Below are 16,093 nucleotides of genomic sequence, written 5' to 3'. Positions count from 1 at the left end.
AGTACCCAGAAAGTTTGGGTAACAGAGTCACAATTAATGCATGTGTACTTCCTAAGATTCCTATGTAGCAGTTGTCACTATCTGCTCTCATTTTCTGCCCTTTCTCAACTTAGTTACGTAGGTGGTTAGTTTCTATTTTAGAAATGGAGAGTTGGTCTGCTACTGTGCAAACAGATGTTAGAAAGTAATTCCTTAATTTAATATTTATTTCAAATAGAGGTGATTCAGGAGTGAGCAGATGCTGTGTTTTCCTTGAACACATTGACTGTTCTTAAGAAGCTCAACTGTGATGCACATACTTCTGCATTAGCTTTAGCAGATACAAAAAGTTCCCATAGATGAAGAAAAGCTCAAAAAGTTTTCAGTCTTCCAGATACAAGTTGGGTCTTCTATTTCATTTTATTCATTTGTAAATACAACTGTAGAATAACTACACTTCTGCTCCAAGCTGAAGACATGACAATGAGAACTAGATGTCTCTTTTGAAAACAAGTAATTTCAGTTTGGAGAAAACCTGTGTCAGTATTGCAATACTCTCTATCAAAACTGACAGTGAAAGGCCAAGAAGAGAGCCACTTTGTGCTGGTGCAATATTCTCTTCCAAGTTAATACAACTAAGGCGTTTAGAACTATCAGGCTTTCATGAGTATCTTTCATGTATCTTTCATGAGTATCATGAGTATCTTTCATGAGTATTACATTCATACTCTTTTCTTTTTTTTTTTAAAAGGGAATTTGTTACATTGACTTGCTATAAAGTTCACCCAATAGGATAAAGAGACCTAAGAAAACTTGACCATTTCTTGACTTACTGTGTCTCTGGGGAATTCAACTGTAAAGACAAATGAATCACAAAAAAAACCCCAAACCACACACTTCTAAGGCATAGTGTTATGAAAAGTATATGAGAGTTGTGAATTAGATTGAAGGTGTGCTTCTGTTTCTCCTAACCTTGCTACTATCATTAATTTAGTCCCTAAAAAAGATAGCACTTGCAGAGACTTAAAACTGCATGAGCTTTTGAGCATGAAAAGCCTTATTTGCTTTCTCTCTAATTTATACTAATATGAAGTCTTGAAAAAACTTAATGTCAATGTTATGATCTCCCTTCTTGGTCAGTATCATAATTCTCTTTAACTGTTAGAATAGTCACGAATTATATGATCTGATGCCTTGAGAAGGTTTAGAGATTTGTTATACTAGTCATTAGTTATCAAAATCTATTAAGCATCTGTTAAGTCAGTGAAGGAATATTGCAATTATGATTGTATTTGTTGTACTGATTATAAATTTTATTCACTCCCCGTTTTATTAATAGGGTATAAAGAATGGTGTTTTTACTTACCCAGTGCTGATTAATGGAAACATTTGCATCTTAAAAAGGATTTGTAATATCTGTCAAGAACATAGGATACTCAACAACAACAAAAACCACCACAGTAAATAACTCAGTGTAGGTTGAAATCTGTCCTCATTTATACGCAGATATTTCAAAATTAAGTTTTTTCCAAAGTCAGACTTCACTAACTTGCATTGTAGATTGATGTTTTTTTTCCCCACAGAGTTTGGGTTAGTGGAGGAAGAGCGTAGCTAGATGATCTTGTTGTGTTACATGAAATAAGTGCAGAGCTTGATTCCCAGCTAAAATTTTAGTTTACTTAATTGAGTGTTGCCTTAACAATACGTTGTCTTTTTGTCTTTCTGAAGCCAGCTCTTCCTGTTTTTAGTTTAAGTTAATTTACAGAATGAACTCAATTGTTTTAGTCAACAGCTTAGCTGTATCAGCATTACTAAATGTTTTGCACATCCTGAACGTCTTCGGCCTTGAAAACACAGGCAAAGAAGGGGAATAAAAAGAAATTTTTAAAATCCGTATTTCTGCTTTGAGAGCCTTATAATCCAAGCAGACTAAAATCTCCAACATACAGAGGTTATACAGAAGTCTGACTTCTCACGTCTTTAACAGTTTAATTCATTGTCTCACTAACTTGTTGTAATGTTATAAGGTGATGGGGAAAGCACAGCAACAATAGCAGGGTGACAAAATCTTTAGACAAAGGAGGAGAAAAAAAACAAAAACAACAACAACAAAAAAAACCCCAGCTACTTACTTTTTGAAGGCTCAGGAAGGAAAAAACCTCCAGCAAAACATCCTTGCTTCCACTGCCGACCCTTAAATGAGGCCTGGGAGTAGGTGGATCCTGGTTCCAACTCTTCAGGTCACTCAGGTACATTGTATGCACCTGAACTTCTCTGGGCTGGCTCTGCTTTCCCACCAGGTGTTCTGTCACTGCTTCAACCTGTGACTTATCATGTGCACTGTGTGTCATTATTTTTTTGCTGCTTAGGCTTTTCTGTTCCATTTATTAATTTTGGTGTTTTGTTTTTTTTTTAATAGCCTTTTTTAAATGATTGCTTCAGATGTGAGTTTTCTTTCTTAGGGAAAGAAAAATGTTGATGGGAGTTATTAATATTTGCTACTAACTGAATTACCTTTCTCAACTTTCACATTTTATGTTTTCTGCTGACTTACATGAAGAAACAACAGTATTTTGTACGTGATATTTTTTTCTCATTAGAGTAACTTCTTCTCCTGCGGGAAGGTGGAAATTCCAAGGTAGGAAAAAAAAACACCATGAGCTTTGCCTTTCCAAGAATGCCACTTTATATATGTAATGACAGACTTTCTGTAACTTTTTGTACTCTTTTCTGTGAAGAAGTACAATTTTATTTCTTTTTGGATATTGTTGAAAAACTTACTTTGTATGAAGTGTAGGACTTTCAGAAGACTCAAGTGTAACTTGATAACTTAAATTGTTTTGTCTAGGTTTGTGTTGGCATAAGATGTTCTTGCAGCAAAATAGCTCTAATTAGTATTATTCCTATTGGCTTGAGTAGAAGCCTAATACTAAGGTCAGAGTAAGAGAAGAAAATGTTATTTTCAGTCTACTTTGTAAAAGGATGCATATTGTTTCTCAGAAAGTTTGCTAATAAATTTTTGAAGAGTTGTTAAACACTGGGAACTAGTATATACTTTCTAACGTATGTGTAATAAGATATATGCTAAAAACAGGAAGGAGGAAAAAAAAGTGGGAATAGTCAGATATGTTTACTAGTTTCCTCTGTGTGTATGATTTGAAGTTGCTTGAGTGTTGTATTAAATACTGTAACAAATTATGCATAGTTGAATTTTAGTCTGTGCTACGAAGATGTGTTGCTGCACCTGAACTCTCTTCTTACTGGAATTACTCAGACACTGGTCTGTGCCCTATTGGAGTGTACCATGTGTGCTATCCAACATTTCAAAGAGAAACTACTGCCTTTATTTGGGTTATATGTAAATGCTCTCTATGTGAATCTGGTCTTTTCCTGAAGGTTTTACAGTTGTTGGTGGTATTTTTGTTGTTGCTTTGATTTCTGATTTGCGAAATTTATCTGAAATATTTTGCTGCCTAATAGCTTTTCTGAAGTAATGTTGTTTGATAAATGGTGAAATAGATAATACGACCTCTGCCTTCTAAACCAATAGACCTTTATAGGCATTTTTAGAAGTATACTTTTTTTTTTTTTTAAACAAGACTTTATGTCTGTTCCATCCAGGTATATCACTTGCTTTTTCTTTTCTTTAAATGTTAAAATGAACTGCAATTTAGAAGATTGAATTAAATGACTACTGAGTGGTAAGCTGATTAATAAAGATGTTTATTGTTAATTGTGGGATTTTGCATTTATTTCCTTTTTTTTTTTTTTTTTTTATTACAACTTCAGATAACTCCTTCCCGTAGTAAAATCTATTAAATTCCTCAACATTTTCTGTAAATTTTGAGTCAAAATGGAAATTAGTTTGGAGCTGGTGGGTTTTGCTTTCTGAGCATAAAAAGACAACATTGCATTTTACTTGACTCTTGAGTAGATTTTCTTTGATAGTGAAAGTGGAATGCAGGTAAGCATTCATTTATGTAAAGCCTTTACTTGCAAAGAAGAAATAATCCGAGATGTTACTTGAGGAGTAATCTAGCCTTAGACTCTGATATTATCAAGAGTATAATAAACGGTATGCATGAGGAGGACAAGTAGGATAGGAATAAGACACAAATAATTGTACCATCTTGAAAACTTAAAAGCAACAGGTATATAATATTCCTGTATGGTCCCAAATTTTGTGATGGCAAAAGTCTTCAAAATGTCCTGGTGTTTAGCTGGGTTCTCACCTGTGTATGAGGGCAGGAACTTGGCTTCTGTGTTGTTTGTTTTTCATAATAATTTTTTGGTTGGTAAGACTCTTGAAAGAAAACATTGGTGCCCATGGAATAAGTGGACTGCTAAATTAGGAAGATCTCTGGATGCCAGGCAGGGTTTTCTAAGTACAGTCACTTTGGAGCCCTGTTTCAGTTTCAGGACTGTGACGTTGTTCTTGGCAAGACAGAACTTCATAGAAAACGGCCTTTCAATTCTATTTGTGTATATTTTGGGGAAAGTGGCTGTCCTCCTTGGCATCTTAATTCTAGATGATCTTTCATTTTCCTTTGTGTTAATTGTAAATCTATTCATTCTTTTAACGATTAACAGTCATTTGCCAATGATGAGTTATACCTTCGTGTAAGTACTCTTAAAAGCTGCAAGATTTTCTATTGCTTAGAAAAAAACCTTTGCTTGGCTTCAGTGTGTCTCACAGCCCTCACAGCTAACACTGCATTGAGTTCAAATAATGTGAACACTAAAATCTGACTTGCTTACCCTGGGATTAGAGCCTTAGACTTCTCTTAGAATATATGTGTAACACCAGTATTTGTTTGCATCTATGAAATATTCATCCGCTATACAGGGATTGATGGGTGGTATGACTGAGTGTGTTTGCCTTCAGGAATTACCTGATTTGTATTCACCTGTTGGTGGAGAGAGCTTTCTGAGGGAGGCACACCATCACTTTCTATTTTACCTACTGGAATAATGTATGCAGGCAGGATGACCTGGACTGAGTATCCAAGAACTTGTTTCTTGTAATTTGACTCTTGTGGAAAGACAAGAACTCTTAAAAAGTAAGAATTTGATGGAGACATTGAGACAATTGCCAATTCAAGCTTCTGCAACCTGCCCTGACAATTCTTGTGCCATTAACTGCGCCACAGAGGGGATGTGAGTAATTTCATCTGCTACATTGTGTGTTGTTAGATTACAGCAGTTGATATTTCTTACTTTATTTTTATTCCTCAAGTAGCATGCAGCAATGTAGCATTGATGGGAGCTAGTAGAATTTGTGGATGCTAATCATCAATCCTGGCCTTTGGGATTATGTCCACTTCACTGTACATGTTCAGAATAGCACCACAGACATAGTTGTCAACAATGCAGTCACCTGCTTTGCTATGGTCACCTGTGAGCTCCCATCAATAGGCCATCAGGCAGATATGGGTAGGTGGGTATTTTCTCTATAAGGACACAGCTGCAATAGTTCAATGATGTGTTAGTTTTCGTTGGTATGTGAGCTAATGCACTGAAACTGAGGTATGCCTGTAAGCAAAGCACAGGTGGGGAAACTTGTCAAGGTCCTGTCATCACTGACACAGAACAACTCAAACTCACTACAAACTGACATTTATGGCACAGCAGGAGCAGCCTAGAATCCACGTCCAGGTGGATTATTTGTTATTGGCTGAATCCCTGCTCTTGGCTCCTTTGCATGGCTCTTTACTGAGCAATGTTTCAACTGCTTGTCCAGCTCAGTGCAGTTGAAAGTGATGGAGAGGAAGCTCATTCTTAGGACTCTGAAGCACCTGAGTGCTCTAGCATTTTCAGCTTCATATTTCTGAAACTGTTTCCTTTCCGCATAGATACACAAGCTAAAGAAACATTTTTTTTTCAATTGCCTGCTTTACAGATGAGGGTTTGGGACATCATTGAGGTCTTATTCACCTCTCAAGGTAATGTGCATTCTGCTGGGTTTACAGTGGCAACCTGCCAGAAGCCTGAGGGCTTCATGAGTGACCAAATGAGATAAGATGAGCAACTCAATCAAGGCAACTTTTCACTGTGATGTATATAGTAGGACATCACTTATTTTCTAGTGTCATTGGACACCAGCAGCCAGTGGCAATGATAGAACAGTGGGGTTTGGGTGCATTAGATTGCAAGGAGCTAAGTCCTTAATTCAGAAATGAACTTAAATATAAGCATATTTTTGTGTTGTTGAGAATCACATTAAAACCTTTTAAGTTCCTTCCACTGTTATGGTTAAGCACATGTAGACATACTTTTTGAGTCAGTCCTACCATGTTAATGATCTTCATGAATCTCTAGGGGTGTCTGCTTCCTTGGATCTCATGTGTCAGGATTTAGAAGGTAAGTACTGAAAGAATACTATTTGAGAGAACCATTAATTCCAATTTACCCTTCCATGGATCAGTGATAAATTATGGAATTGATAACATTTGGAAATATTTCTTAAGCATCTACAACCTTTCACATGCCTGTTCAGAACTACTTAAAATGAATGTTCTTAAGGAAAGGAACTTCTGAAGACAGTCTCAGATGCTCTGTGATTTGTTTATTCAATTATTCATAGGCCATGTGGTATAAATATATAATTTATTTCTATTTTGACTCTCATCAACTGTTCTGCTACCTTAGTACCTCTGTTGTAGTATGAAAGAAGTATGAAGACTGGAAGGTTGCTGGGTAAAAGAAAAGTGTCTGTGTGAACAGCCGGAAGCGATAATATGTAGAACTAGTGGAAAGAAGAATTAAAGATGATGTTGAGATAGGCTCAATATTGTCTATTTTCCATTCCCATCAGAAATATCAACATAAACAGCTGCTACCTTACAAAGTCTCTGAAGTGAATTCTGCTGCTTTAAGTAACTGTATTCTCCAGCAAACAGATGGGTTATGCGGTCTGTGAGCAAACTTCCGGGAAACATCTTGGTCTTTAGGAACATGTCCATGTTGATGCTCATCATACCCTCCTAGCACAAGGGGGAGAACAAAAGGCTTCTTTTTCCTGCTGCTGTATTTATATGATTCAGACAAGAGCTGGAAGGTTGGATTAAGTGCAAGCCAAATATACCTGACAATAATACCACAATGTCCTATGCAACTATGAAAGGAGATGACTAGAGAGGAAGTGATGTCTGAGATAAGCAGTATAAGAAATGCTGTTTTGTTGCTTCATAGCTAATCATTTGAGGAGACAACATACAAACAAGTCAGAGAACCCTGACTAACCACACCAGGACCATGCCACTCATTTACCAGAGTCTTAGTATCACCAGCAAGTGCAGCTGCATTGTTTTTGAAAAGAGCAGTTGGACAGGGAAGGGACAGACCATTCCAGAATGTTCGACTTTATATTACAAATGAAGATGGATTCAGTCTGTGTTTTGTGTTTTAATCCTATGGCCTATATTTGGCTATCTCTGTTTTGATATTATTGGTTGAACACAGAATTTCCACTCTCTTAGCAACAATTTGTTCTCTCGCTTTGTGAATGAGTATGATCAGTCACAGTCCAGACAGAATCAAAGGATTTCTCAGGTTGGAAAAGACAAATCCAAGCTCCTGTTTACAGGCACAAACTTGGCAATATCTGCTAACTGAACATACTTCTTGCATCGGGCAACACAGTGTATGTTTTCTCAATAACATTCTGGGCTAGGAAAGAAGCATGTAGATATTTAAAGATCTTTGGGAGGGCAGACAAAATCTGTGGTTCTTTCATTTATTTAGCTCTCACATTCCAGCATAACCAAAGAAACAAAAGAAGAGTTCCTTATTAGTAGTAGTAATTATGTTTCATAAAATGACACAGAATCACAGAATTGTAGGGGTTGGAAGGGGCCTCCAGAGATCATCGAGTCCAACCCCCCTGCCAAAGCAGGTTCCCTACACCAGGTCGCACAGGTAGGCATCCAGGCAGGTCTTGAACATCTCCAGAGAAGGAGACTCCACCACCTCCCTGGGCAGCCTGTTCCAGTGCTCCGTCACCCTCACTGTAAAGAAGTTCTTGCGCATGTTTGTGCAGAACTTCCTATGCTGCAGTTTCCAGCTGTTTCCCCTTGTCCTGTCTCCACTCACCACTGAAAACAGTCTGGCCTCGCCATTCTGCCCCCCACACCTTAGATATTTATAGACCTGGATCAGGTCCCCTCTCAGTCTTCTCTTCCCAAGGCTGAACAGACCCAGTTCACTCAGCCTTTCCTCATAGGAGAGATGCTCCAGGCCCTTCACCATCTTCGTGGCCCTCCGCTGGACTCTTTCCAAGAGATCCTTGTCTTTTTTGTACTGGGGAGCCCAGAACTGGACGCAGTACTCCAGATGTGGCCTCACCAGGGCAGAGTAGAGGGGGAGGATCACCTCCCTCGACCTGCTGGACACGCTCTTTTTAATGCACCCCAGTAAGCCATTGGCCTTTTTGGCTACAAGGGCACACTGCTGGCTCATGGCCAACCTGTCATCCACCAGGACACCCAGGTCCCTTTCCGCAGAGCTCCCCTCCAGCAGGTCATCCCCCAACCTGTACTGGTGCATGCAATTATTCCTCCCCAGATGCAAGACTCCACACTTGCTTTTGTTAAACCTCATCCGGTTTTTTTCTGCCCAGCTCTCCAGCCTATCCAGGTCTTGCTGAATGGCAACACAGCCTTCAGGCGTGTCAGCCAATCCTCCCAACTTCGTATCATTGGCAAACTTGCTGAGGGTGGCCATTATCCCCTCATCAAGGTCATTGATGAAGATGTTGAACAAGACCGGACCCAGCACAGACCCCTGAGGAACACCGCTAGTTACAGGCCTCCAACCGGACTCTGCACCACCAACAACGACCCTCTGCGCTCTGCCAGTCAGCCAGTTCTCAACCCACCTCACTGTCCACTCATCTATCCCACACTTCCTCAGCTTTGTTATAAGGATGTCGTGGGGGACAGTATCAAATGCCTTGCTGAAATCAAGGTAGACTACATCCACTGCTCTCCCCCCATCCACCCAGCCAGAGACAACATCATAGAAGGCTACCAGGTTGGTCAAGCACGACCTCCCCCTTGTGAACCCGTGCTGACTACTCCTGATAACCTCCTCTTCTTCCAGTTGTCTGGAGATGACATCCAGTACAAGCTGTTCCATCACCTTTCCAGGGACAGAGGTGAGGCTGACTGGCCTATAATTGCCTGGGTCTTCCTTCTTGCCTCTTTTGAAGACCGGAGTGACATTGGCTATCTTCCAGTCTTCAGGCACCTCCCCCGTCCTCCAAGACTTCTCAAAGATGACAGAAAGCGGTTCAGCAACCACCTCTGCCAGCTCCCTCAGCACCCGTGGATGAATCCCATCGGGTCCCATGGATTTGTGAACATTGGTGTTGCCTAGGCGCTCCCGGACCACCTCTTCCCTGACAGAAGGGAGGTCTTCCATTCCCCAGATCCTCTCACTCACCTCCAGGGTCTCAGATTCCCGAGTGGGAGCTTTTTCACTGAAAACAGAAGCAAAGAAGGCATTCAGTATCTCCGCCTTCTCAGCATCCCCCGTTACCAGCACACCCCCGTCACTTAGCAGGGGAGCCACATTCTCCCTAGTCTTCCTTTTACTGTTAATGTACTTGAAAAAACCTTTTTTATTATCCTTTATCCCCTTTGCCAGATTTAATTCCAGGCGGGCTTTAGCCTTCCTTGTCGCATCCCTGCAGACCCTGACAACATTCCTGTATTCTTCCCAAGTAGTCAGACCCTTTTTCCACATTTCATGGGCTTTCTTCTTTCCTTTGAGTTTGTGCACGAGCTCCTTGCTCATCCACACAGGTCTCCTGCCACCCTTTCCCGATTTCTTCCTCACAGGGACACACCGATCCTGAGCTTGGAAGAAGAGCTGCTTAAATGCCCACCAGCTCTCACAGGCCCCCTTGTCTTCCAACACCCTAGCCCATGAGACAGCTCCAAGTAGGTCCCAGAAGAGATCAAAGTCGGCTCTCCTAAAGTCCAGGATAGCAATCCTACTTTTTGGTTTACTTCTTCCACTCAGGGTCTTGAACTCCACCATCTCGTGGTCACTGCAACCCAAGCTACCCCCGACCTTTACTTCCCTCACAAGCCCTTCTCTATTAGTGAGAATAAGGTCCAGCAGTACCCCTCTCCTCGTCGGTTCCTCAACCACCTGCATCAGGAAGTTGTCTTCAACACATTGCAGGAACCGTCTGGACCGCGCATGCCTGGTCACATTGCTTTTCCAGCAAATATCTGACATATATTGTCAATATATGACAATAGATAGAAATGCACAAAAAGTTTGGATTTGCCCTGATAATGCAACCTTACTTGATCCAGTGTTCACACCAAGCTCTGGTTGAATTTCAGCAAATGATTTGCAGATAGCCAGTACGGAAGGGGGAGAACTCTGACACTTACTTACTTCCTGGGTGCAGTATTTCTTGGTGCAGAATGAGGGTGACAAATAAAAGCCACTGCTTATCTGGACCTTCACACATTCTTTTGAAATTAATGCTTCATCTAGTCATATTACTCTATGATGAACACCAAACATCTGCAAATTATGGCAACAAAATACTAAATATTTATTTCAATTAGTACTTTCTATGTTTTCACCTTTCCTTTTTTTTCTTTTCATTTTCTAAAGATACATATGTGGCATAGCATATTTTGCTGAAATTGATATTGCTTTTGTAGATGTCCTACAATTTGCTGTTGTAGATATCTTGTAGGCTTCTAGAAAAAGCAAGAGTACCAAACACCTTTTTTTTTTTTTTGGTAATCTTGGCAGATCTTCTTAAAAGATGTGCATCTCTAAGAAGATTAACTATACTCTAAAAAGACAGGATTACAAATTCCCTTTCTTATTTGTTAAGGCTGCCTCTGCATAAGAGCTTTTTCCCTTTGCTTAATATGCCTGACGCAAGAAGTATCAGTTACACTGAAAGCACTGGCATAAAGGGGCACAGCTATCTTAATCGCTGTGTCATCTAAATTTATTCTAATGGCAGTTAGCAAGAAATGCTTACATATTGCTTCTGTTAGCTCTGGTAGGAATATTTTTAAAGGTGGTTTAGACATACTGTTCTGATGACTTTGTGTAAATCTGTGTAAATCCTACACTTTATTCTATGTTGTAATCTCAAAAATCTGGAAGGTTTTCTCAAAAATCTGAAAGGTAGCAATGTGTACGGCTGTTGAACCTCTCTGGGAAACATCTGTGTTGGTGTCTTGAAAATATTACTTAAGACTGAAGTTCCAGAGAAGCCAGTCTATTACTTTCAGGTTGTGTATATCACAAAGAACTATGAAGTGTGGAGAACTCTTATTGAAACCTGTTTCACAAACAACTCTCAACTGAGAAAGATGAGAGTAAGAAAACTAGTGATTTCATCTTCAGCTTTCTGTAATCCTACAATGTAATGGGAGAGGTAAAAAGAAAAGTGGGTGGGTGCTCTGTTACCTAAGGTAGCATTACACGGTCTACTAAGAACCTGTTTTTGAAGAGGGTAAACTTGAGAAAAATAATGCTGTTTTCAGGAGGAGGTTGAGGATTTCTGAACCTATTTGTCTCTAAAGTTAATGCAGAAAAGCATACAGGTTTCTACAAAAGCAGGAATTTGGGCATAAAGTGGAAAAAGCATTTCCTTAATAATAAAATTAATGCAAAAGGGTGCAAGCATTGATCAAAGATTTCATTTTTCCATGATTTGGGTTCATTTTTTTCACAGATTTACCAGTTAGTCTGTCTAATTAAAAGTCTCCATTCTTTGGCTGCCTATTCTCATGAAACTTGCAGAAACCTATTGTTTTTGAGTCTATTCCTCTCCATCACATGGCTGAATTTGGCCAGTGGTCTGAAATCTTGTTATGATGAAAAAGAGCAAACTGGAAAACATAGTGGAAGCATAACCATAAACGACTTGTCTGCTCCTGGAGATGAGGGAGAATTCATAGCTTATGTTTTTAGCAAATGTTTCTTTCCAGGATTAATTGAAGAGGATGAATATTGTAACAGCCCTACAGAAAATGAAAAGTCTGTTTACCATCTGCATGTTTTACTGCTATCAAATATAATTAGGTTTATGCTTTTCTTGGCTTTATTCTGTTTCCTGGAAAATAGAATTATGTTAAGAAAATGAACACTGAAGTTTCCTTGTCAAGGGTCTATTTTGAAGTAAATTGCTGAAAGGCCATAACAGTCAATATAGTCAGTATTTCCTAATTCACTTTATTAATCTGTGATTGGAAAACATTGGTTCACTAAATCTTGCTGTAGGGCAGAGGTAATAACCAAAGACCTCTTTAGACCATTTCCAGCCTTCTATTCCAATAGTCTATTTATGCACGCTGACTAGTTATTCTGCTGAATGGCATTTAATCCCATTTAGGCTAAGGTTCTATTTTGTCTACTTGTAGGTACAGTTAGGTTTCTGTCATTCCAGAACTAGTGAAATTAGTGATAGAAGCGCATTTGATTTATGTTAGTTACCACCTTTCTTTTCACTGGTTGTATTTTCTAAGAACATATAATCTCTGTCCATTTCATGGATGTATTGCCTGAGAAAATTCTCTAAAGGAATTCAGCTTCAAAAAAGTTTTGTGCAGCAAGCAGCCCTGATCCCTCTATCTCGATTTTGAAGACAGATGTTGATTCTCACACCCTTTCTTCTGCTTTGCATCACTGACCAATAGACCTCTGTTTTTACAAGGCTAAGATGAAGTTGCAATTTCAATTGCCCAATACATGACCATGCAAGCAATTCAGCATCTGCATTGCAAACCTGGAGAATGCAAATGTCCAGAGAAGAACCAAATGATGATGTTGAGACAAAGGGAGCATAAATGTCACTGCTCTATGCAGAGAGAGACAGAAATGGCTTCTTTAAATGAAAACATTCCTTGGAGGAAAGACAGGTGTACTGCTTGCAAGTCACAAGTGAATTACCATCATGGCTTTAGCTCTGTGGGGAATCTGAAGACCCCCAGCCTGCATTGCTATTACCCCTCAACACTTCTATTCATTTTTACATAAAATACCATTAGAATTTATCATCTCCAGCTTAGCTTTCCATGCATAGGGAATACAGGATGGGACTTCACATACCAACCTATAAATTCATGAAGAAAGTGTCTGTAGTAAATCCACCATAAAAGATTTCCTTTCAATGCTATGTGTGTAAAAACTCATGTCTCTGCTGGAGAATAAACTAGAAGGAATTTAAGCATGAAACATTCACCTATTAAACAGTGCTGCAGCAATTATATATATATATATATAATATATGTATATAATATATATATGAAAACTTTCAGATTATTTTTTGAAAAATGCTGTATTTACTGTTTTCACCAACCTGCTGCCAGGAATGTGCACAATGACGGGTGAAAACCACAAAACTTCAAACACTATCAACAAATGTTTCAGAGCTTCAAATTCATCAGATTCAGAGATCAGGCTTCAAACAAGCCAACCTATATGCTCAGCAAAGCAAGATGTTAAAAGAACAGTTCTTTAAACACAGAACTGGATGGAAAAGGCAAAAATTAGGAGGAAAACATGAGTGGACAATAGAGTGCCAAAAACATATATACAAAGTAAGATGCCATTTTTTTTTTTTTTATCATGAAAAGGATGGGATGCTGTAATTAGCAGGATTTGGCCAGTGGGCATGTGTATGGGAATTGTTGAGTCCTGGTCTGAACCACTGATTGAGCACCTGGGGAAAGGACCAGCTCAGCCCTGTGAGCACAGGTGAAGGCAACTCAGCTATGTGACTTTATAAAGCAAAAAAACCCCGTCTCCACCTTGGCTCGATTTTTCCTCGGTGCCTACCACCAGCGAGGGACGTAGAAAGTGGACTTCCTGAGGAATTTGGCTGTACAGAACCACAGAGCTATTGAGGTTGGAAAAGACCCCTGAGGTCATTGTGTCCAACTATCAAACCACACACACTGAACTACATCTCTCAGTGCTACACCTCCATGTTTCTTGAACACCTTCCAGGGATGGTGACTCTAACACCTCCCTGGGCAGCCAGTTCCAACACATTATCACTCCTTCTGAGAAGTATTTCCTAATTCTTCCTTCAGCGGCACCTCTGCCCCTGTGCCTTCTACTCATGGTTCCCCTTTAGGCTGCGCGGGGCGTCCCCCATTTGATGGGTCGTCGATGGGGATCAAGCTTTTAAAATAACAGAAAGCTCTGATTTATGGCTTGCATCGGACCCCTCACTCCTCAGTTACTCAACAACTTTCCAATTCACGATGTCATCTCGTGGAAACATCTGTGTTTCCACTTCAAAGCTCAACGGCGGGGGCTCCACAACACCCGATAGCCGTCCTTCAGCTCCTGTCAGCCCCTCTCCCTTTTGGTCAGCGGTGGCGGGTAGCGCTGAGGGCAGAGCAATACCGCTATCGGACCCTGCCTCGAAGGGCAGCCTCCGTACCACCGGCGGAGCAAGGAGTCAGCGGGACAGACCCCCGCCCGCTTCCGCCGTATGGAGCCGGGGAGGGGGCTGGGTCTCGGGGCGCTGCGGAAGAATATCGCACTTTGACGATCTGGAACGGAGGAGCCCCCTGTCCTGGCAGTCGTTTCCCCACTGCTCAGCGGGAGCCATATGGGATGGAAAGGCGGTGACGGTCTGAGAGACAGGCGGGAGACGAGGGGGTGAGAAACGGGAGGGAAGGTGCGGCGGCACGGGACTATTTGAGAAGACCCTGGCGGAGCTTGCGAGGAGCGGAGTGATCCCACCTCCGGAGTGAGCGGCCCCGCGAGGCAGAAAAGGGCAGCGGGGCGCATTCTCTGTGAGGATACTGCGCCTGCGTCGTCCTTCGTTTCCATTTCTTCCCCCTCCCCTTCCCAGCTCTGTCCCCTCGCGCTTCTCCTCGCCTTGTGTGGGGTGCAGCTGTGCCCTCATCCGCTTTATTTCCATCTCTTGTTCCTCGCACCCATCCCCGGAGAGTTTTCTCCTAGCCATGGCCCAGATCCTGCCTATTCGCTTCCAGGAGCACTTCCAGGTGAGCTCAAGGGAACGGGGAACACAGGGTGGGGGCTGTTCCCGTCTGTCTCCTCGTGCACCTCGGAGAGGGGCGGCCGCGGCCTAGTCCGGGGTGAGGGGAGCGTGCGGTGCGGACCGCGGGGCGCAGCGCCCCCATCCACCGCCGGGCGCGATTTGTGCAGAGTCACTCGGGGCCGCTCCGAGAAGGGAGAGTGGCTCCCCACGCTTCTGAGGGAGCCGTCGCCTCTCGGGGTGCGCGGGGCTTTACTCTTCCTCACAGCGACCTTCAGCCTCCGGGTTTCGGGGAGCCGTGTGGCTGCGGGTTGGGGGTCGAGAGCCCGAGGGCCTCTGCCTCCCTCCCAAACACAACGATATAGAAAAGAAAGAAAGCTCTTCTTCAAAACGGCGCAGTTCTGATGGCCTATGAGTAGCATCAGTGCTGAAAGAGGTCCATCTCTAATGGGTGCCGTGCAGCCAAGCCGGTTTCTCTGTTCCTTCGTAACTTGGTGCTAAAGAAGGGTTAGAAACGGAGTGGGAGATCAACAGGCAGCGAGCATGCAGTGCAAGGCAGGAAGGAATTAAAGGAATTCTCTAAATGAATGAGGGAACAGGAAGTGGAGTTGGCAAGTCATCCTGCTGTCTCTGCCCAGCCTTCTTCTGTCAAATCAGTCTTTCATCTCAAAAATGAACTGTAGACCCATCCACTGGGAGACTTGGTACTACTGCAGTTCCTTTTTGGGGAGGGATTTCGGGTGACTGTGAGAACTGCCTTGGTCATTCTGGGAGGAGACCAAGGCTGGAAAAAATGATTGGGCAATGAGTTCCAGAAATATCTGCTCTGTGCCAGCGTGAGCACACACCTGCCTACTCACTGGAGCTGAGAGTTTAATATAGTGAAGAATTACTCCTCCTCCCCCCTTAAACCTACAGGATAGTAGCGATTGCTGTAATAAAATTAATTCATGGTAAAGGGCAGCTGTCTGAGTAAGAAAGTGAAGATTCAAGGTATTTTTAATGTCGGGCTCACCTTAGGAAGAAGCATTTGGTTCTCACAACTTAAAGCTAGCAGGTGTCACTGATCCTGCTGGTTGTTTTTGGCTGTGCAGTGATAAGTGGATGTTATGG

The 16,093-nt window shown here is 41.6% G+C and overlaps 1 protein-coding gene across 1 annotated transcript in view; it reads left to right on the top strand.

Moving 5' to 3' along the window:
* Positions 1-14,945: 14,945 nt before the first annotated feature.
* The window catches only part of LOC306953004 (clathrin heavy chain 2), a gene marked incomplete at both ends in the record, with an annotated part of 39,077 nt that continues 37,929 nt past the window's right edge, over positions 14,946-16,093 (top strand). Inside the window, one exon of the mRNA XM_079543795.1 lies at positions 14,946-14,987. Within this exon, the coding sequence (XP_079399921.1) occupies positions 14,946-14,987 (42 nt within the window). The remainder of the gene's footprint in view (positions 14,988-16,093) is intronic.

The sequence above is a fragment of the Tetrao urogallus genome, assembly GCF_951394365.1.
Source record: "Tetrao urogallus genome assembly, chromosome: 17".
In the NCBI taxonomy this organism is placed as follows: domain Eukaryota; kingdom Metazoa; phylum Chordata; class Aves; order Galliformes; family Phasianidae; genus Tetrao; species Tetrao urogallus.
Note: the sequence above shows the minus strand (reverse complement) of the source record. Positions and strands in the feature narration are given on the sequence as shown.